Raw genomic sequence first — 24,268 nt, 5'->3', positions numbered from 1 at the left:
AGCAATGGAGTACAAATTCAAACAAATGAACCCTTTCAACTACAAAACTACTTACTGTAAATCCAGTAAGCAGATGGTTTTCTTTCATTCTGCTCATTAACTGGTGGAAAACTACATTAGTGGAAAACCCCTGTGCATTTTGTTGGCTGCTGCATGCCTGGCATCTTTTTTTTTGCTATAGTTTACTCAGAAGTCAGAAAGCTGAAAATAAAACTCACGTGAAAATGTCTTTCATCCTGCTCCACACCTTACAAATTTTTATAGCTTTGGATGGCTTTCCTTGGAGCAGATATGGAACTGGTGTACCAGTGGGATGAGTGATGATATGCAAAGAGACTGGAGAAATTGGGACTGTTTCCTTGAAGAGGTGGTTAAAGGAACATTTAAGAGATGTGTCCAAAAGTATGAAAGGATTTAATTGAGTAGGTTGAGAAAAATTGTTTCTACTTTTAGGAAAGTCTATGGCCGGAAAACAGAAATTTTGGATAATTGGGAAAGAAACGAGGGGAATTGAGGATATTTACAACCTATAACGCACATGGTTAAAGTGTGGTGGAAGCAGATTCAACAGTAGTTCTCAACAAGGAATTGAATATGTAGAAGATGAAGTATTTCCAGGGTTACAGGCAACGAACAGGGAAGTTGCACTATTTGGATTGCTACTTGAAAGAAGCAGCACTGACAGCATGGACAATACTATGATGTTATCTCTGAGTAACAAGCTTCTGCAATCTCTGCAGCTTTGAGAGGAATCTAATTTTATGGTATTTTATTTGAAGGCTGCTGGAAGTTACAACACTACCAGCTGAATGTCAGTGGTCGGGTGCTTTTTCTGTAATGCTCGGCTGTCTTTTAATCACACAAGAAGCTGGGTAAAAATCTGCACTTTTTAAATAAATACTAATATATTTTGAGTAAGTCCATTGGACGTCAGGCACTTTAAAATATGAATTAACTCGATTCCAGAATTCTATCACTTTTTCTCCCATTTGTAAATCATGTCCCAACATTACCATAATGATATGGTTAATGTACTAATGGAGCACAGGAAGGAACAGTGCAATGTTAAAATTATTGATAACAAACATAATACAAAATAAGAATAAGCAAATGAAAAGGCACTTATATTCAAGTAGCTTTAAAGCTCAATTCAGAAGTTAGAATTTTAGTAATTATGAGATATTGTAATTATTGTGTATTACATTTGTATAGTTTTATTTTTCACTGTTCATCAGTTATGTACATTGTCAGGTTAGAGATATCAATTGATTTGGATTGTATTTTGTTTCAATAGTATTTTTGCACATTTTGACATCTTTGCACAAGGAGAAACAAATTTAATTTGAGTTACCTTCAAAGTTACTCAGGGAAACCCAGTGACAAACTGCATGTAGCAATGTTGCCCAGATTGACTGGAATATTATTAATAGATAGACAACTAAGTATCTGTGGCTGTTTACAGTATTTAATAGCAATATTGTGAGATTACATTTGTGGTATAGTCCAGAATCTGTAGCCTGCATGAAACATTGGCTGAAATACACAGTTGCCATATATTTTCACACTCTGTACTTCATTAAAACATAAAGTTAGGTCACTGAATTAGATCCTTAGAAGAACTGCAAAAACATTAATGTTTGAAAATGTTAAGAATGTATGTATTAGAAATGAACTATTTTCAGAATAAAATTATTTAAACTCTTGACTGTTATGAAAGAAGGATATCACAAATCCTTATGAATTTAATGAATTACATATGAGCTGTACTCCCTGTTATTGAAGAAAATGCAGCAACCAATACACACAGAGCTTTCACAAGCAGCAAACTGACCAGTTAATCTGTTCGTCGAATTGAAGAATCAATGTTTTCCCCAGAACAGAGTGAACTACTGGTTCTTTCCATCCATCTAAGCAGATAGGTTTGAGGTCTTCGTTGCCAAAAAAAGAGCTAATATTTTTTGTCTGTTTTCAAGACTACAATTGGTGCTGGACATGCAATGCATAACCCAACAAGGTCTAGCTTTATTAAGTTTGATGAGGCATTTACACTAGACTGCCTCCACAGGGAGATTGCCCTTCTTGCTAAAAATCGTAAGCTGCTTGCTACAAGGTTAGTGGCTGACTAGGCAGCAGGAAGAGAGGCTGCTTACCGAGGACTGGCAGAGTGGGTTTACTTCAGTAGACATTACTGGTCACGTCTAAAAACATGTTATCACAGTACAGACACAATACTCGATGTTATTCCTCACATTGGAAAAGGCAACATGCCCAGTAACCATTTTAGGTGTCTAACCTGAACATCTAAAAAAATAACCTGTCCTAATAGATGTCTTCCAAAAGCCCTTTGGGTATGGGTCATGGGCCATATTTTATGTTTATAAAATAGGTACAAGGCCCAATTTTTACTCCAGCAGCCTCTACAGCAGTAATTCCCCCTTGATCTAAAATGTTAGTCTGGATTATGTGATTAGGTGTCACTTGACCTTTAAATTCAGAGGTGAGCATGTAAACATTAAGCTGACATTTGAGATTACCTAATGTGGAAAAAATCTGCTTCATACTTCGTTCCATACAGAATCCTCTGTGTATCACTCTACTGAACTTTCAGTGTCAGTCAACTCTGTGTATGAGCAATGCAACAAAGCTTGACTAGCTCCATCTTGCAAATCTCTTATTAAAGTAATAGTGGAATTCATTGTGTTTGATTCTACATTTGCTGTGGCATAACATTCTGCCTGAATACACTTGTGAATCTGTTTTTTCTAAAGCTTTAATTATTCTTAACCTTCTGTTTATATCCTAAGATGACTTATTTGTATTGTTTAGGGCAAAAAAAATTGCATACTCAAATATGCAGTGAGATTTCTCACTGATAGTGAAAGTTATGTTAATGCTACCTGCCTCAGGTAGTCTCTTGGTAAAGGAGTGCTGGTTGTTTGTGCTTAGTGCCATGTCTTACATTTTCAGTGCACCTCTACTGCCCAAATGTATTGCACCATTGGTATGAGCGATAAATTTCCTTCCTCAGTCTTTGGAGAGGGGTTCATAAATATATTGACACCAAGTCAGATTAAAATTGTTGGGCTCCTTCATTGAAAAGTGAAGAAATAACAGTCACAGCAAATTCCATTGGTTGAACTTGATTTCACTTCCCTTCAGAAAAAAATAACAAATCAAGTAGTTTGTTCGTGTTAATTTTCTTTCTACGCTCTTCTGGGGCAGAATAAAGAATACATTTTTGGAACAAGTACTAAACAATATCTTAATGGTATGGAGAACTGCAGTAAAATGTTAATTCTAGTGGTTAGCTAGCTGGAATCCAAGTAAAGTGTTAATTTAATATTATGATTGCTATCTGATTTGATATGGTTACAGGAGGAAAAAAATCATGAACTTATTGATTAACCTATGAGAGTGAAAGAATTGAATAGATGGACTAGGCTATAACTTCTGTAGCCTAGTTAAATCTGATAATGAGAGGTTTAAGAGGAGGTTAGAAGATGCCTTAGTAGAATTAGCATTTCCTTCAACAGTTTCCTGCTTGTTCCATTTTCAGCATGAGAATATTTACATTAATTTTGTGTTTTGGCTTCATCAGAACTTTAGGGTACATTCAGAAATATTTGAATGACTAATTGCCACAATTTTGTTCCTTTTGAGCCTGTAATATGTTTTATTCCTTGTGAAGCCCACTTCGTTTATAGAGAGGGACAGATATGTTACTTTTTGTTTCAGTGTCTACGCTGTACTTCTTGGTTAATGTCAGAGCACAAGGAATAAATGCAGAAGTTGGGCATTCACCCTTCACACCCGCCAATAAGATCACAGCTGATATTTTTTACCACAGCACAACAGTTATAAAATAGTTATCAATATGAATTTGAAATTTTTGGGGATGAATTTTTACTTATTGCAATTGATTTGGTTTTAAGTGCTTTCTAACAGAGTTTTGAATCCCCGTACAGGTCACAGAAGAGCAGAGAGTAAACTGTTTAGGAAACTTCAGCAGACCAGGGAAAGAGATAAATGTAACAGAATTTTTCCACTCCCAGACCCATGTTGGGCATCAAATGCAGCAAAGATTTTGCAGGGATTGGTATTGAGCTATACAAAATACAACATTTTATTGGGAGATAGTTTAACATGACAAAAGGCATGCAAGAGAAGTAAGGGGTAAAAGGGGACATCTAATTTACATTGTCTTTATTTGGCATTGTATGACAGTGTACCCGATGTTCTTGGATCTTGGCAAATCTACCCAACAACTCTCATTAGGGAGTTAGTTCCAGAGATTTGCCATCTATTGTAAAGACTCCAGGATGATAGGAATTGCACTTGCAAAGTTGATTGAATTTAATTCAGTCTTTGTCTTTTATATCTCAGGCTTATTCAGGCAACAATGGAGTGCAAAAGAAAGAAAATGTTACTTGCATCAATTTGAAGGTGCAGAATTTGAATTTTGCTGACTATGAAATTCACTGGTGGTGGGATGGGGGTTGTGCGAGATGTTACACTACTTGGTCACTTGTATTATATTATCACTCTGGAAATCTTCTGGACATTTATTTTTCCTTACCACTTACCATTTGTTTCCCCTATTCGATTTAGTCAAAACTGTCAATATTCACAGTGTTTGATGAATCTTTCTCAAGGCTGCAAGAGATTTTGCCCAAAGTGGCCACAGCCTTTTGAGTTTTCCCAGGTCTTCAGAATGTAACTGGGCACTGTCAGTATGTGGAAATAAGTTAGCCCAAAGGAGATTTGCAATTGGCATACTTTATGATGGGCAAGATTAGCATAGCAATTTAGTCATTCTGGACTGGGATTCACCACTTTATAAGAGTTAGTCTTTGGTCTCTGTTTTAAAGTCAAGTATTATCATGTGGCTTGCTTGGCCAGTTTCAGTCTTATCTAAGCCCCAAAAGATACATAATACCTGCAATACTGCTTTAAATAGTAGAATTGAGAGACATAGTTGAGACTTACGTGGGATAACTTCATATTATGCAAGCTATTAATATCATCAAATCTCCTTGTGTCCATCTATTGGATTAACTTTTCTTTCAAGATTTGTATATTCACTTATTTATACTTCAGTTGTTCAAAAATTGCCAACATTTAATGTTTTAACTATTTGCTGCAACAGCACCTCAGCACTCCTGGGAGGAAAAGAAGATATTTGGTGATTTAAAATTACGCGAGCAAGATACAAAGAAGCAGTTACTAACAATGGGGCAGAGATAAACTAGTAAATTTATAACTGATATAATTTGACCACCATGCCTCATAGATTTCCAAGCCCTTTCATACAAACTGTATTATCTAAAGAAGAAAGTTGTTGTAAAGCTCTTTCATGATTCTGTACAATTAGCACAATCTCATTTTTCTTTTTTAGTACAAATTCCAAGTCAAATTTTATTTCTGTGACTTGCAACTGAAACCTAGTCCCAAATATATAACCAACAGTTTAAATAGGGTTAAGTATTCAGAAACATCTTCTTCCCCTCAGCCATCAGATTTCTGAACGGTTCATGACCCATAAACACTACCTCATTATTCCTTTTTGCACTATTTATTTATTTTATAATTTATAGTAATTTTATGTCTTTACGCTGTAATGCTGCTGCAAAACAGCAACACGTCATAAGACAGTGATAATAAACCTGATTCTGAAAAATAACAGATGCCTTTCCTTGTGTTTGTGCATGCGATTGACACACATTGCATAAGTTATCTACTGCATACATTTTATTCAATGGATTTTTGAATTACTTACATATACAATTCAGAAAAATGGTTCTTCTAAGGAAAATATGAAATGGATCCTCAAGTCCTCAAAATTGTTCTGTAGAGATAAGTTTTTATTTGTAAATTGGATTTATTTTAAGTATTTACTCAATAATGTGTCTTGATGCTTTCGTAATTCTATTCGGTCAAATGTTGACTTTATCAGACTTGACACTGATCCTAACCTTCCACCCCACCAGCCTCTGCATTCAATAGATCATTCTCCACAATTTCTATCACATTCAGAGATTCCATTACCAGACATATCTTCCTCTCTCCTCCTCTTTCAGCATTTCGCAGGGACCATTCCCTTCGTGACTTCCTAGTCCACTCTTCTGTTCCTGTGAATTCTTCTAGCTCTTTACCTTTGCAACGACAGACGATGCAGCATTTGTTCTTTCATCTTTTTCCTTCCCACTATCCAGGGACCCAAATAGTCTTTATAGGTAAAGGGGCTATTCGCTTGCAATTCTTCCAATCTAGTGTGTTGTATTTGGTGTTTACAACATCGTCTCTTCTACATTGGAGAAACCAAATGCACAATGGGTGATTGCTTTTTGGAGTCAAGTGTCAAGTCCTCAGGGGCAACCCTGAACTTGCTGTTGCCTGCCACTTTAATTCTCCATCCCACCCTGACCTTACAATGAGGACCAATGCAGGTTTGAGGAACAGCACCTCATCTTTCATCTGGGCACACTGCAGCCTTCTGGACTCAATACTAAATCCCCTATATTTCTTTTGAGAGCTAACCTAAGGTGATATCTTTGGAACAATTGTTAGATCACTATCAAAAACTACCGTTCATTTACCATATCAGGTATTTTTCCACTGTAAACCAAGAGCTGGAAATATTTGAAAGGGCAGGAAGCATCTGTGGAGAGAAGCATTGACCAAAATGTTAACCCTTTCAACACTGTTAACTCTTTCGACACTGCTTGAGAATTTCCAGAATTTTCCATTTTTCAGGTTTCCTTTACACTCTGAATGCACACATGGATTAGATGAAAAAGAATAATATAATAAAAATTTCAAGAACTTTATTTGACCATTGATGACCATATTCATAATTATCTTTGCTTTTAAGCGATAAGAACAATAAAATATACACAACAAATAACATACATTATTGTTGAAAGGTTCATGTTTGTATCACAAGACTACTTTATGACACCATGCTACACTTGCCACTTAGAAATAATGCAGTCTTTGAGAAATTTCTTCCAAAATTTAAAACACTGAATGCAATTCTTTACTAAGTAAAGTGCAAACCATAAAACTGTTGCACAGCAACAGATTTTATTCTTCAAAACAAGTTTATAACTACAGCATCTTTAAAGCCTGTAAACTACACTCAAAGTAGAAATAATTTTTTTCTTATATCAATACACTTATTTTTTGGTCCATTACAAAAAAAAATCTGTCACAATGTACAGAACAACAGAGGCATGATGCTTGGTATAAGTGCCACAACTTGATGTCCTTACTCAAGTATTTTTCTTTGCGATAATGACAAGTATTATATAAAACCACAATTCATTTGTCAGTACCCATGCAGTACATATATTTTCAGTTTATACAAGTATCTCTTCTTGGATGCCATTCTTGATTTGGAACTTTTCCCAAACCAAGGGGTATTATTGTCTGCCTGTCTTTCATAGACTGAATTCATATCAACTATTCTGAAAGAAGGCCACTTTCCTGTTCACTTGCAGTGGACAGAGTTTGGAAATACTCTGAGTTAGTCATTTTAGAATATATTCTGGTTGAGAAAACAAACTTTTGAATTATCCTACATTATAAAAATTTTCCCTCCCATTTACTGTTGCAGATATAGCCACTAAGACAAGCAGGTATATAATTTTAGAATTTATGATTTTTTTGTCTTTTTTTATTATTTCAAGCAATAGGTTCTGGCATACAATAGCAAGTAACTAACCAATACAATGTGCAAAAATATTTGTTAGCATCTGTGGTCATTTATTTTTTTACTAGCGGCAGTGCAGGGATGAAACCACACAATGCTCAAGAATAAACTATAGGCTTGCAGCAGCGATAGCAGCAACAGCAAGGCTTGTGATAATTAATACAATTCGCTGTTTTTTGACATCAGGTTAAAGAACCTGCAGAGATAACCTAGCTCCACTGCCTTGGGACCATATTTAAGTTTTCTTTTTTGAGAGCCAGCCCAAGGTGGTATCTTTGGAACATGAGATCATAATCAAAATACTCAAACTAACTTTCATTATAGATATATATATATATCAGGATTATATATTCTGGTTAATTTCTTAATAAGTCTTTGCCCACATTCTGCTTTCTTTTTAAACAAGCTTTGATACAGCAAAATCATTTGGGTTATGTGTGGCTCTTCTAAATGTGTAAGTGTATATTAACACCATAAAGGGGAAGATTACATTGCTGGTGAAAAAATGGTTGTGAGTATCAGCTGCCAGTTGTTCTCACCCCCTGCACATTCACTTCCACTGAAGCCAATGAAAATAAATATGCAGGTGGCATACAACTGACAGCTAACCCACTAGCAGTGATTTAGCACGAGTGACCGAAGACAAATTACTTCTCCACAATGTATTGCATGTCATTTATTTGAAGTTAAAAAAAAGAATATGTTCAACAGTTATACCTTTTGTAAAATTGGATTAATGTAGCTATGCAGAAAGTGCAATTTTTTGTTGTCCTTTGGTACATTATTTATAATTTATATTATCATGTGCAAACAAGTTCATTTTTTTTCTGGCAGTTGTAATTCTTTTGTGTTTTTTTGCCATTTGCGGGTTTTCCAGGTCTTTTAATGAATATGAAAAAAAACTTCATGGTGAATTAAGTTTCACAATAGGCACAAATGTGGTAAATTGACAATGAAGCTGTCAGATTGTTGGAAAAATCCCAGCTGGTTCACTGACGCCTTTAGAGAAATAACTTAACCTCTTCCAGTCTATTTGTGATGATTGATTCAAACCAACAAAACCAACTTTTAACTTCTCTCAGGAGGTAGCCTAGCAGGTCACTCAGTTGTATGAAACCTCAAGCAGAATGGAAACACTCAACACCTAAACTTTCTCAGGCCAGCTAAAGGTGGGAGATAAATGATGGTCTTGCCAGCGATGCCTGCATCATGAGACCAAATAAAAAACAAATCAAACAAATCAAGATATAATCCTGATCATTCTCATTGTGGATACAAATGCAAACCACAAAAAACTGAGCCTGGCTGCCATCTTAATAGACTTCAAGGTCATACAAACATTGAGCATGTGCTACTCATTGACCAAGGCTTCTGTTAGCTCGATCTTTGTTGAAAAAGCCCATGTAAAATAACTGAGAACTGTTATGGAGCCTTTAAACTGTTCTATCTATATGTGGGTAAGATTAGCTTCAAATAACAAAACTTAAGATTATGTCCATAAATTTGAAGAGAAAATGACTAGCTAATGAAAAATGCATATGTTTAGAAGCATGTAGAAACATAGGAACAACAAAACAAACGGAAAAGAGGAAATGTGAAAATAAATCAGATTGATGAAAGTAAAAACCCAAGAAAGATCAGGGCTCAAGTTAAGGAGCAATAGCGGTCCACTTTTGCACTGTGTGGACATAATTTTCACCATTGTTTGGCAGCATTCCAACAGAATAGACTGCTCATGTATTACAGAAACAATCCAATTTTTGATCCATTTATTTTAGTCAGTAAACCATCATAACGATAACCTACTCTGTTAGTTTACTGCCTAGGAGGTAATGTCAATTATATTCCAAATTGATACTTTTCTTCAAAATAAGTGACATTACAACAATGTTCATAATTTCCTGTTCTTACAATAGTTCTTTCCTGCCTCCCCATTCCCTCACTATGTATTTTACATTCCAAATACATTCAAATGCAACTTATTAAATAACTGGGTCCTAAAATTTCATTGCCATCCAGGTAGATTCCTGCACACACTTTGCAGCAATCTGCTAGAACAGTTGAAATTAAATTGGGGTTGTGATACATTGGATGCTAACCTGATACCTGTATTAAGAACATAGAAAAGTACAGCACAGGAAGAGGCACTTCGGCCCACAATATCTGTGCCAAGCATGATGCCAAATTAACTAATCCCTTCTGCCTGCACATGATCCATATCCCTCCATTCCCTGCATATTCATGTGCAGTCTCTTGAAAAGCTCCATTGTATTTCTTGGAAGGTCCTCTGCCTGTGTATGCTCTCTATGACGATAGTATCATGGTAGGGATGGGGAGGGTTAGAGGGTTATGGGAAAATCTTCCCATTTGTAAGGAGTGCCTGAGATTTTGAATTCTCAGTCAGTACAGGTATCCCTGATAAGGTAAAGCACTGGATGACTCAACAGGAGAACTGCAGGCGACCTGGACTATAGGGAGAGACATGATATTTCTTCAACCAGGGTGTTTAGACTGAACTTCCCATCCTTGCTACAATGGCATGTGCTGTGGATGCAATCTTAGTAACATTGGAAAGCATCTGTCATTAGGATATCGAGGAATGTTCCTTTGACTAAACAAAAGATGGTGGTGTCAGTGATGGAGGCCTGGGCCAGATACATCTTGTACTAAGACACAAGAAATTCTGCAGATGCTGGAGTCTGGAGCAATACACAAAAAGTGCTGGAAGAACTCAGCAGGTCAGGCAGCATCTATGGAGGGAAATAAACAGTTGATGTTTCGGGCCAAGACCCTTCATCAAAATTGGAAAGGAAGAGGGCAGAAGCCAGAATAAGAAGGTGGGGGGGGGGGGGGGGGAGGGGGAGGAGCACGCGCAGGAAGCGGAGCTGGAAGCCATGTGGCACAAGATGGCGGTGGAGGCAAGTTCCCAGGAAGGTCACGTGGCTATGGAAGGGAGTCTGGGTGAGCACGTGGTCGAAGAGCTGGAGAGCAGCAGAGATCACAGAAGGGAGCAGTGAGAGAGGGCCTCACAGAACTCCCATTGAAGAGAGGAAGAAAACTTCTTCAGGGTAAGCATCCCTGGAAGAGACTTCACAGTGGTGTGTAGGCATGTGGACTCTTAAGGTCTCTTACCCTTACATAGGATCATTCAGATAACAAAACATTTCAAATAATACTTAGGGAAAGCTATGGATATCATGCATAATTTAGAAGAAAGGTTAAAAGAAGCGACTGTAGACTCAAAGAGTGAAATTCTGTGGATACTTTCAAAGGTAGTGGGGTGGGAGAGGGGTTGTAGGGAAAGAGTCTCAGGAAGAGAATTCCAAAGTGTGGGGACATGGTGGCTAAAAGGACAGTCACTGAAGGTCAAAGAGAAAGGTGCTGAGGAGGGAGAACATGGATTAAAGCAGATAATCTGATGTGGTAGGTGCTTGCACATCACGGCTGGGAAGATTTTCAAGGTAGGTGGCGTAAGATCTAAAGTGATATGGACAGAAATTTGAAACTGATACATTTGGAAAAAGAGAGTCAACTGATGACTGGGTGATGAGCCAATTTGGTCAGGTGCAGCTACTGAGTTAGCAAGGTCTTTAATAACATCAGGCACAGCACATAAACACTGCTGGAGGTATATAGTATCAGGTATTATCACACTGAACTATTTAGTATCATGTTCTTTCTTAGTTGTGATTAATAATAAAACTTAAAAGATTCGAGGGCTTAAAATATTAAGGCAATAAGAGCCCCAATGTGGTCCCTAATATACCTTATGAAAGTCACATTCAGCAGTGCTGCTATTCCTATCTCAGTGAAGCCTAAAACAAAATAACCAATGGATTGGTTGCAAAAATATAATGGCGCATTTGTCAATTAATCGCAGTGTTGACTTAGTGCAGTGTGGCTTCATGCAAAATTTGTTCCTGATGCAAAGCACTTTAATAAACTAACAAGTATCATTTTAATCCATTTATACTAAAATATTTTTTGCCCCAGAGGCATAGCCATGGTAGGAAAAGCAAGCTGCAGTTACAATATAGGTTGAACACAATTAGTTCCCTGTCAGCGAGCTATGGATTTAGTTCTTGTAATGTTCAGAAAATCTAATGTTTTAAATGCTAAGCTTTTCATCAAGGTCTGTCCTTTCACAATTTGGTTTGACTTTAATGTAGTGTGCACTGGTCAATCAAAGTATTGTCCTACATGCTGCTAGGAAATAATATCAATATAGTTTAATGGCATCCTTTAAACAGCTGTCCCAAATGACTGTTAGAAGTTACGATGGCCATTCTGGTCACTACACATGGATCAGTATTTTATACTGGATGACAGGAAATTTCTGCTAGCACTATGCACAACAAGGATAGTTTGACTTTGTCCAGCTGCTCCAGAAAATGTTTTGTGTATATTCTAAGTTCAGCAAGAAATTATTTTTAGCTACTGAATTCACTATTTTTGGGTAGGGTAATAGTGTGAAAAAGTCACAAATGCATTGAACATGACAAATGCATAACCATGCAGTTTAGAAAGGCAGAAGGGGACTTCTAATCCCCCTGTTGTGAAAAGGGATGCCACAATATCCATGGTATTGCAACCAAATGACCTTTATGACTTGCAGACTAACACTGGGAGAGCTTTATGGGCTTTAGATGCCTGTAATATAACGTCATCTTTATTTAAATGCAAATACATTGCAATGAGGCCATTGAAGCAGGCAAGACAGAATTTAGTTAAGTTTGTTCAAAAATTTAAGATTAAGAACACCATAACCTTTACTGTAATTGTAATGTACTGCATGAAGGTACAAGTTTTTCTCCAGGGTTAGATTATCCTCTGCGTTTTCTGTAATTATGCAGAATACAGTCCCACTTTGCCTTATGTACTCAATGAAATCAGGCATTTTTCATCTAATTCCAAGTGGTTACCATGCTCCATCTGTGCAGCACTTCCCCATAGCAGTGCAAACAAAATGGGAGTTCAGTGTAGTGCGGTGAGATGGGGGCGGGGGTGGGGGGGGGGGGGGGGGGGGGGGGGGGGGGGGTGGGGAGGTGGTGGTTAGGTAAGGTGAATGGGGCTGGAAATGACCATTCTTGCTGCATTTCCCAATTTCAAAGATGCAGGGCTAATCCACTGCTGCAGGGTGGTAATTTTACCAGTGTTGGGTCCATTTTAAAACTGCATGTGCTTGAAGTGGGGCAGCACATTGGTGCAGCAAGTAGTGCTGCGATTGCACAGCCCCAGTCACGTGGGTTCAATCCTGACCATGGGTGTTGTCTGTGTGGAGTTTGCACATTTTCCTGTATCATGCTGGTTGGTAGGTGACTTGGCCACTATAAATTCCCCCTAGTATTGGTCGGTAGCGGAAGAATTGGGGGTTGGGGTGGTGGGGGAAACTAATGAGCATGTGAGAGAGAATAGATTACAGGGAAATAAGTGGGGAAAGAAACTAATGATGCAGCTCTGAGAGCTGGCATAGACTTGGTGGACTAAATGGCTTCCTTCTATCTCACAAGAAATAAATGAGAATTGGATGAGTCTGCAAACAACTGATCATATTATGCAAGGATTATAAACCATCACCAGGAAATAACAGATTTTGTTAAAGAGATAGTTTTGAGGGTCAAAGGTTGGCTTGGTTGGTGGACTGGGGCAGTTGTACCAAAGGGCAGAGTGACTTGGGGATGCAAATGGAACAGAAATAGGCAGTTACGAAACAGTCAGAAAAACTGAAATACTTTTTGCAGGATTGTGAAAGTTTTACAAAATTGCTGAAAGTTATTATGTTGTTTTAAAGTACAGATCACACATCCATATTCTGCAATCATAATTCAGTTGGTGATGATTGCAGCTTGAAGACAATTTCATTCAAGGCTTATTCTTTCAAGGGCATTCATAAGTTTATTACAATAAGCACACTAAGGCCAATTTTCACCTAAGTCGGAGGATGGAAAGGCAATGAGCGAAGAGCAGGAGGGCAGTATGGAGAGTGCAGCCTGGAAATTCACAGTGCAGGAATGCAGATGGTGGAGCGCAGGCAGGGACTGGGCAGGAAGCAGGAAGGACTGGGCAGATTGGAGGCCAAAGAGCTGGAGATCAGTGGGGAAAAGTGCAGGCAGGCAGAAGGAAGGTAGCAGAAGAGCACTGGGCAGACTGTGGGCAGGCAATGGACTATCAAACCATGGGTGGAGCACAGTTGGCCAGTGTGAGGTGTTGCCGGCACAAAACCAAATGATGCAGAGGCAGAGCCTTTATTTACATTCTGCTGGTGAGCTGCAGGTGCTCCGATGCAGCCCGCTGACTCTGGAAAGGTGAGAAATTGCAGACAGTCAGCACCCTGGGATTAGAGATGATGGGGTGGGGAGGCTATCCTGGAAAACCTCAGAAAGTTAAAGAGCAGCTTTTTTTCCCCAACTCCCTTCCTGTTGGCCAAGAGGCATTTTCTGAGTCAGATCTTGCTTGACCTTTAGTATTTTTCCTTTGACAATATGGATGGAGCAGCACTGATCTCCCACTTAAAAAACATTCTGTAAAAGCATTCCGTGTTCTGCGTACACTTTAGAACCTCAAGTTTCTCCATGTTTCATATGGGTGTTGTGAACACTTCCTGGGGAGTGTGGAGGGATCAGAGCTGGGACTGCAGTGCTCTGATTTTCGGACAACTGCTGCCTTGATCAGCCAGGTGAACAGAAGTAAAATTGGCCTTATTGTGTTCTGGGGACACAATTCACTGGTGGTGGCAACGTTTGGAAATGCTTGATGTAAGTGGGCTATAGGGGACATGAAGCCACAAAGAGAGCCATTCTTATTCACCTCCTTGTATTCAACTGCGTTTGTTCAAAGAATCAAGTGCAATATGTTGGAGCAAATGAAAGAAACATCAAATCAAATCTATGAACCTCATTTGCTCCTCGGCTCATTTTTGTGCTAATGTAATCATTACATTTGAATGTATATATTTGCCATTATATATTTGTATAGGAGACATCTTAAAACAATAGTGTCATTTTCATCATTGACACATCACAATAAAAATCACACAACAATGTTTTCATGACCCCCATGGCAATATTAGAACATCCAATCAGACGAAGGGAAATTGTATTCCCAATTATCTTGCAAAGACAACAATGCCCCTTCAAACTAAAAGATCTGCTCAAGTCCCCAGAATCTAATTCAAAGCCAACAAACATCTGAATGAAACTGGAGTCTCCATACAAACAAAATACTCACGTCATTACTCACCAGTATGAAATAAGCAGTTGAAAATTATTACATTTATACAAGGCCTGCCTACAAACTATTCAAACGTGGGTTTCAATGTATGAGTGGGTGTGCATCAAAGGTGGCGTCGGGGTAGGTGCAGCTTGTTCACTGGCACCATTTACTGATTCTGCGGCTCCATTGTTCTGACAGATATCCATGAAAAGCTCTACATAGGTTTGTTTCCATTCTTGGAATTCTTTGGATGTCAAGCTAGGATTGTCTAGGATCTTGTCTATAATCGCGACTTCTCCTTCTTTTGCCTGAAGGTGAAAAGCAGGGAGAAAGAAAGCCATGTTATTATAGGAAAAATAAAATAAAAACTGATGTACTTGTGCTCATAAAGTGTAATACAGTTGTATTTGCACTTGGATTGTTAGTAAAGCAAACAATCACAGATTCTCAATAACACAGTTATTACCAGGCTAATAATCCAAATACTTGGACCAAAGATCGAGAGCCCATCCTGGCAGCTGGTGAATTTAAATCATGTTAGATAGTAAATATAAAATAAAAGGGTTGTATCAGCATTTATGACTATGAACTACCGGACACCCAGAGAAACTCATTCGGTTTACAAATGTGCTTTAGGGAGGAAACCTATCTTCTTACCCTTCAGAATATGTAGATTAACAAAACTTATGATTTTTAACTGTCCTCTAAGTAAGCTAATTCACTGGTACCCTGTAGCGCACTGATTTGTTGCAGCATTCTTGGTCCTCCAGTCTGAACGCTCATAGATATGCGCCCTGTTTTGAAAAGGCATCTGCTAGGGCTGTGTGCTGCTGTGCTGGAACCTGGTGCAAATCCCTCCTGTCTGCTGGTATTTCCCCAACAATGAATTGCCCATGGCTCAATGTGGAGAGGCTGCATGTGAGGGATGGTCTTGGGCGAACTGGGGCGAGTGGTGTTATTGTTCAGCCCTGAGATGCAGGCTTGGGGTGGGGGGGGAGGTGGGTAGGGTCTACCCTGGCTGATATAATGAATGCAGGCCTTTGCTGGGGACTGACAGCGATTGCTCCATGTGATAACAGATCACCCGGATCCTAACTGCTCCCTCATCACTTTGTTTGGCTACAGACCCCTCCCCAGTCCAGAGATTTTTCTGTGGCGACGAACCCTATGGTAGTTGCTGTTACCATAGAGGAAACTTCGAGCTGGGACTAAACGAAGAGAGGAGGAGCTTTCATCACATCCAACAGTAAGTGATGAGGGAGACCAAGGATTGGGTGGTCTGTCCACACTTGAAGTAGGTGCCTCCAGTCCCCGGCAATGGTCTGTACTCACTATACTAGCCAGGGTGCTGCCTCAAGCTTCACACCCCAACCCCAGCCCTCTCAGGGTCTCTCTATACCGAGCTGTGGGAAATTCAGTGGAGCACCAGATTCCCAGAACACCAGCACTGTTGGTACTGCATCTCTATCTCTTTTTGATGTTGTGCTGAGGCAATTGTGATTCTGCGATGAGATACAGATTGAGTGTTTGGGTGAAACCTGGCAAATGGAGTTTAATGTGAGGAAGCGTGAGGTCATGCACCTTGGTAGGAGGAATCAAAAGGCGGATTACTATCTACATGGAGAAAGACTGCAAGTGAATGAATTTCAGGGAGATATAGGTGTTCTAGTACATGAGTCACAAATAGCTGACGTCCAACAAGTAGTTAAGAAGGCAAGCAACATGTTAGCATTTATTGTGAAGCATTTATTGGAGCTTAGGAATACAGTTGTACAGGATGTTGGTGAGGCCATACCTGGCATACTGTGCACAGTTTTGGTCCCAGTATCTTAAAAAAGGCTATGGTAGCACTGGGGGCAGACCAAAGGAGATTCATGAGGTTAATTCCTGGGATGAGAGGGCTGTCCTACCAAAAGAGGTAGACAGTTTGGGTCTGTATACCTTGGAGTTTAGAAGAATGAGGGGTGACCTTATTCAAGCATATAAGATTCTAAGGGGGCTTGAACACGGTAGCTGTTGAAATGTTTTCACTAATCAGAGTGTCATAAACAAGGGGCCGGTTATTTAAAACTGAGGTGTGTTGAAATTTCTTCTCTCAGAGGGTAGTGAATCTCTGGAATTATCTGCCCCCAAGGGTGGTGAAAGCCAGATCATTAGACATATTCAAGGTGGAGATAGATAAGCATTTGAAAGATCAAGGAATTTAGGGTTATGAGGAACTTGCACAGAAGACGTCAGCATAGATCAGCCATGATCATAGTGAATTCAAGGGCAGGCTTGGGGGTGTGGGAGCCTGGTGGCCTACTCCTGCTCCTATTGTATTCTTGATATAACTTTGAACTGATTCCATTAGTGCTCTTGTTCCTGGAAACACATCTGGAGCAATGAGTGTGGAGGGATGGTCAATAAACAGTGGCCTGATGAACAACACCCACAGGTCATCAATGAATTACAAAATAATCAGATTTAGAATCACACTGTATTAGAAAAGCATAACTGTACAATTACTTGAATTATCTGGTGATTGAATGTTATTTTTAAAGTCTGGGAAATATAAGGAAGGCAAGATAAACACAGCAGATTCTGTGAGTCAAACAGACTTTCCACCCTGAGGCAATTGCTGGGGCTGAAAGTTGATAAAGGTTCTTAAAATAAAATCAGTAGGAAATGGACAAAAATTATTTTTTTATTTGTGTTAATTAGGTTATTTTTCATTGTATAAATGTGTTTTCGCTGGTGTGAAAAAGGAATCTGGCTGTCAAATCAACTGAGAACAATTTATTTTTAGTGAGCCATCTTCTACTTGACTGACAGTGCAGAAAGGCAAATGAGCTAATTTGTTGGTTGGTATATTTTCCGATCTGTTTTTGATTAACTCAAAAATTCAGCTGACTAAATGTGAACCGAATTTCAAGTCAATGGCAGCCTTTTTAGACCTATTTTGGGCAGGAACATATTTCAGAGAAGCGATTGTAAGCCATGCATTTAATTGTATAGTCAGGCAAAGTGAAGGGCAATGTACTTTGTTCACAGAAATGAGATCCACTAAAGTACAAGCATTTTGGGCTTGCGACAAGAGATATGTGGACACCAAAACCAAACTGACATTTTGGCATCCAACCTGTGCATATCTTCCACATTGAGTTCAGTGCAAATGTCAGTTAATAAGTTAGCTTTCGACCCAAGCTCACTTTACTGTGAACACAAAGTCAAATTTCTGTTCAAAGGAAGTATTTAACTGCTGGGAAAACCCTGGGGCAAAGAAACTGCATCCAAGGATCACCAAAATCATAATACTGTACAGAAAGGGAAATTTCAATTTATTTTTTTAAGAATGAATAGCCAAAAAAAATTAGGAAAACAAAGCCAACATACTCAGTACATTTTAAAGGTTCTTGACTTATATAGAATAAAAATGGAATCAGTAAAGCAAATCATCATTCTTCTAATAAAGGATTAAGAATGATCAAAGAATCAAAAGATATGGAGTGTACAGTGTGAAACAAAGGTGAATAAAAGTGAAAGAAAAACAACTGGACATACAAAAAGAAATCAGTGAATATTTTATTTTGATGGAGAGCGTACCTTTACCCAACTTTATGAATGAGCCAGAGGAATTCTTACAATTGTCTCCGTTTTCACATAGAATAACTTCTTTTTCAACTCCATCTATTTTCTCCAGATCAAAGGTGTAGCTACAGTAGCTCACATGGGGTCAAGCTACACCTGTCTTTTTGTAGGATATGCGGAACAGTAGTTGTTTCAGTTTTACACAGGCCTACTCCCTCTTTTTCTGGTACATTACTTAATGACTGAATTTATGTTGCTCCCTACACTCACAGAGAACTCAAAAATTTCATTACTTTTGCTGCCAATTTCTATCCTGCTCTTTAACTTCACATGGTCTATCTCTGGCCCTTCCCTTCCCTCTCTGGATCTTTCTGTCTCCATCTCAAGTGAGAGGCTGGCAACAAACATCCATTACACACGCCTCCAAATTCCTACAGGTATCCTGTCTGGACTTCTTCCAACCCAGCCACCTGTAAGAACTCCACTCCTTTCTTCCAGTTCCTCCATTGGCTTTCCTCACAGGTGCCTGTGAAATGTCTTCTTTCTGAACAGTGGCTTCCCCTCTTCCGTAGTGGACAGAAGCCTTGACCACATCTCATCTATTTCCCACACCTTTGTTTGGACAGAGCAAGGATAGAGTTCCCTTGGTCCTCACTCTCCACGCCACCAGCCTCCACGCTCAGTGGGATCATTCTTTGCAATGTCGAACAAGATTCCACCACCAGATACACATTCTGGTCCTCTTCCAGTATTTCTGTTACCTATGCGCCCTTCTGTCCCACCAACCACTCCCCATCATATGGCATTTTCCCATGCAACCATAGGAGATGCCACACCTGTCCTTTCACCTCTTCCCTTTCCACCATACAGGGACCAACAGTCCCTTCCAAATGAAACAGCAATTCCTTTGTACTTCTTCCAATTTAATGTACTACATTCAGTGTTCACCACGTGGTCTCCTTGACATTGTAGAAACCGAAAGCAGACTGGGTGACTGCTTTGCAGAACACCTACATTCATTCTTAAGGAGTGACTCAGAACTCCTTGCCCCACTTTAATCCACTCTTCTCCAATTGATAACGGTGCAGGAGGTATTATAATGGATGATAGTGAGATGGCAAGGGAATTGAATGAATATTTTGCATCGGTCTTCACCGTGGAGGACATAAGCATGTGCCCATTAGTCAGGAGTCTCACGAATTGGAGCTGAGTTCAATTGAGATTAATAGGGAGAAGGTGCTTGGAAAACTAAAGGGCTTAAGGCTGATAAGTCTCCCGGACCGGATGAGGTGCATCCCCGGGGTTCTGAAGGAGGTGGCTGTGGAGATAGCAGAGGCGTTGGCGATTATTTTCAGGAATCGATAGATTCTGGCATGGTTCCGGAGGACTGGAGGGTAGCGAATGTAGTTCCGTTGTATAGAAAGGTGGGAGGCAGCACAAAGGCAATTACAGACCTATTAGTCTGACGTCAGTGGTGGGAAAATTATTGGAGTCTATCCTCAAGGAGGAGGTTACCGAATACCTAGAGGCGCAAGGCAAGATAGGACCTAGTCAACATGGTTTTGTGAAGGGGAGGTCCTGTCTGACCAACCTATTGGAGTTTTTGAAGAAATCACAGGTAGGGTGGATAAGGGAGAGGCGGTAGATGTTGTGTATTTAGACTTTCAAAAGGCCTTCGATAAGGTGCCTCACAAGAGACTGATTAATAAGATGAGAGGTCATGGAATTATGGGCAGGGTAGCAAAATGGGTGGAGAATTGGCTGGTTGGCAGGAAGCAAAGGTGGAAATAAAAGGATCTCGTTCTGGTTTGTTACCGGTTACTAGTGGTGTGCCGCAAGGGTCGGTGTTGGGGCCTCTCCTTTTTACCTTGTACATCAATGATTTGGATGATGGAATAAATGGTTGTGTGGCTAAGTTTGCGGATGACACCAAGATAAGTGGAGGAGTAGGGAGCATAGAGGAAATAGAAAGAATGCAGAGGGACCTAGACAGTTTAGGAGAATGGGCAAGGAAATGGCAGATGAGATTCAATGTTGAGAAATGTGCAGTTTGTACACTTTGGAAGTAGAAATAAGCGGGTAGATTATTATCTAGAAGGAGAGAAGATTGATAGTGCGGTAGTACAAAGGGACTTGGGGGTACTCATACAAGATACCTTAAAAGTTAACCACCAGGTTGGATCGGTGGTTAAGAAAGCGAATGCTATGTTGGCATTCATCTCGAGAGGTATAGTGTATAAAAGTAAGGAAGTGTTGATGAGGCTCTACGGGGCGCTAGTGAGGCCTCATTTGGAATACTGTGCGCAGTTTTGGGCCCCGCATCTTAGGAAGGATGTGCTGACGTTGGAGAGGGTTCAGAGGAGATTTACGAGAATGATTCCAGGAATGAAAGGGCTTAAGTATGATGAGCGTTTGTCGGCTCTTGGACTGTACTCGCTGGAGTACAGAAGGATGAGAGGGGACCTCGTAGCGACATTTAAAATGTTGACAAGGTAAGGATAGAGTAGATGTGGCTAGGCTGTTTCCCTTGGTGGGCGTGTCCAGGACCAGAGGGCACAATCTTAGAATTAGAGGGTACAGTTTCAAGACAGAGATGAGGAGAAGTTTCTTTACCCAGAGGGGTGGTGAAATTGTGGAACTCCTTGCCACGCACAGCAGTGGAGGCCAGATCAGTGGGGTATTCAAGGAGGAGATAGACAGATATCTAAATAGTCAGGGTATCAAGGGATATGGGGATAAGGCTGGCAAATGGGATTAGAATAGTTTTTTTTTTCTCTCTCTTTTTCCCACCCATTTCTTTTCCCTTTTCCTTGGAGCAGACTCGATGGGCCGGAATGGCCTGCTTCTGCTCCCTTATCTTGTGATCTTGTGAATCTGTGGCCTTCTGCACTGTTATATGGAGGCCCAATGCAACTTTGAGGAAGTGTACGTCATCTTCTATCTTGGCATGCTGCAGCCTTCCAGACTCACTTATCAAATTCTGCAGTTTGAGTTAACTCACTTTCTTTGTCTGTATCAGAACTGGCCATTTCTGCTATAAGTTATCCATTGGTTCAGGTTTTCCCTCTCTAAGAGCACAGCCTGACCCGCTGGGTATGACATACATTTCACACCTTCCTATGTTCCTTCGTTTGATCTCACCACCATAGCTTTTATTCATTTCCTCTCTCTTTAACTGTTCCCATTAACCCATCAACTGGATGATCTCCATAACTTATCCCCAGGGAAACCCTGGTCTCACTCTATCAGTGGTATTTGCTTTGTCTTGTCCATTCCTCCCCTACCTTCCTTGCATCTTAAATCTAAATTCTTTTCCCTTTTTCCCATTTCTCAAGAAGCGTCAACTCTGTTTCTCTTTCCCTGGATGCTACCTGACCTGCAGAATCAATTTTCTGCTTTTACTTCAGTATTCAGCATCTGCAGATTTTTGATTTTTGAATTCTCACAAGGTCAGGGATCTCGTAAATATGACTATGCCAACTGCTTTGCTGTCCCCAAAGTTCCAGTGGACAATTCTTAGATTTTCCACATCCTAAATGCAGAGGTCATTTGATCATCTATTTCCTTGATTATTTGTAAGTATTTTGCTGGTGTCGACAGGAGGTGAACCTGCTGGAAGATTAGTTTCTTTCAGGGCCTAAATTACCTTCTGCTGATATTAAAAGGAAGCACACAACTGATCTGCTGGCTTCTGGTTTCGGAGAACCTGGCTGAGCATATACCTGCCCAATGCCAAAGTGCATCTCCAATGTTAACCAGGTCTGCCAGCCAAAAAGATAGGAACAAACAACAATGTTATTCAATGAACTCTGCAGTGCAATCTACCATCAAAGTCTCTTATTTTCCTTTCTATAGCTTGGCTGGCTAACTCTCTCCTGCTTTTGCTTAAAATCCTTATCCTCAACATTGTCAGCTGAACCAATTTTCTCCAAAGGTGCAGAAATTCAGTCATCTCCACCTTGCTTCAACTAATCTGCTGCTAAAACTCTCATCCATGCTTTCACCACATCTGGACGTGACTATTACAATGTCCTACTGGTTGGTTTTCCAACATGCCTTCTTCATGAACTTGAGCTCAAACTCTCCTGCTCCTTACCAAGCTCGGATACATCCACTCTGCGTTTGGTGACCAGCATTGGCCTGTTTCTCTTTGATTTTAACATTCTTCTGCTTACTTTCAAATGTGTCATTGCATCTTCCCTCCATAACCCTGTAACTTTCCACAGCCCTGTATCTCTCCAATCTCACATTTGGCAGGTGTGGCTTCAATTCCCAAGATCCTGTGGTCTACAAGTCCTTCCCTTGAGCTCTTTCTTTAAATACTCCCTAAAACCTACAATTCTGACCAAACTTTGAGTTTCTATCCTAATCATTTTTTTATGTGGATCATTATGGAATTCTGTTTGATAACATTGTTTGAGACACTTTGGGATGTTACCATGTTAAAGGTGCTGTATAAATGCAAGTTGTTCTTGTTGCTCTCACAGTAAAACTTGAGGGAAAAACCATGTACATTTACCCACATTATGGAACATACTTTGTATTATCTACTATCCTTGCTGATTTCCAGTGTTTCAGCAATCTTCAATACATTAACCTCAAAAACCAGTTACTGTGTACAAATCCACCTATGGAGTCTCTACATCCTGCCTTTGTAACCATTGTTGACTCTGCAACTCACTTGGCAGTTGCAATACAATGTGGGAAAGAGTGAATTTATCCACTTTGGTGCAGAAATGGTCAGAGACTGGGTAGTGTTGACATTCAAATAGACCTAGCTGTCCTTGTACACAAGTCACTGAATGCCAACACACAGGTGCAGTAAGCAATTAGGAAGGCAAATGGTAGATTCGCCGTTATCACAAGAGAATTTGAGTACAAGAGTGAAGCTGTCTTACTGAAATTATATAGGGCCTTGGTGAGACCTCACTGGAGTTTTGTGTATGGTATTAATGTCCTTACCTAAAAAAGGACATACTTGCCAGAGAGCGAACACAATGAAGATTCACTCGACTGGCTCCAGTGATGGTGGGTTTGCCGAGTGAGAAGAGATTGAGTAGGAAAGGCCTGTATTCTCCAGAGTTCAGAAGAATGAGAGGCGATCTCATTGAAACTTACAAAATTTTACAGGCTGAATGCAGAGAGGATGCTTCCCTTGCCGGAGCAGTCTGGACCCCAGAGTCACAGTTTCGGAATAGGGGGTAGGACATTTAGGAGCAAGCTGAGAAGAAATTTCTTCACTTCTCCTGAATCTTCAGAACTTCAGAATTCTCTACCCTGGAGGGTGTGGAGGCTCTCATTAAGCTGATTCAAAATAGAGGTTGATAGATTTCTGGACAATATAGGAATCAGGGAATATGGGGATAATGACACTGAGGTAGAAGATCAGCAGGCTGAAAGGGTCAAATGGTCAACTCCTCCTTCTATTTCATATTTTATCTTCCCAGGCCTCAATCCACACACAGTCCTGCCTTGTATCATCTGCTACCGTCAGGCATTCTGGCTGCTCTTTCTGGATATCCTTTGTTAAATTACTTGACCTCTTTGGTCTACCATTTCTCTCCAAATTCTTGTTAAATCCAAATGACCTCTTTCTTGTGAAACCTAATGTAGCAAAATGCTAGGGAGGTTTGTTACCTTGGAAGTGATAAACTGTTGCTGATTCAAGCACAGCTGCCTGTTAAACTGGAGTAAATAATTTCCTCTCCCCAATCTGAGTGAAGATAATTGCTTCATTCTTTGAACCACAATTAAAGATGAATCTAGTACGAATGA

At 39.8% G+C, this 24,268-nt stretch overlaps 1 protein-coding gene across 2 annotated transcripts in view; it reads right to left on the bottom strand.

Moving 5' to 3' along the window:
* Positions 1-12,761: 12,761 nt before the first annotated feature.
* cnksr2a (connector enhancer of kinase suppressor of Ras 2a) overlaps positions 12,762-24,268 on the bottom strand; it is a 371,916-nt gene continuing 360,409 nt past the window's right edge. Inside the window, exon 23 of one of the 2 annotated variants that reach the window (XM_052013677.1) lies at positions 12,762-15,231. In XM_052013677.1, the coding sequence (XP_051869637.1) occupies positions 15,010-15,231 (222 nt within the window). In that variant the 3' untranslated portion in view covers positions 12,762-15,009. The remainder of the gene's footprint in view (positions 15,232-24,268) is intronic. The other variant, XM_052013679.1, reaches the window with a different exon arrangement.

This window comes from Pristis pectinata, chromosome 4 (genome assembly GCF_009764475.1).
Source record: "Pristis pectinata isolate sPriPec2 chromosome 4, sPriPec2.1.pri, whole genome shotgun sequence".
Lineage (NCBI taxonomy): Eukaryota > Metazoa > Chordata > Chondrichthyes > Rhinopristiformes > Pristidae > Pristis > Pristis pectinata.
This window is presented reverse-complemented; position numbering and strand designations above follow the sequence as displayed.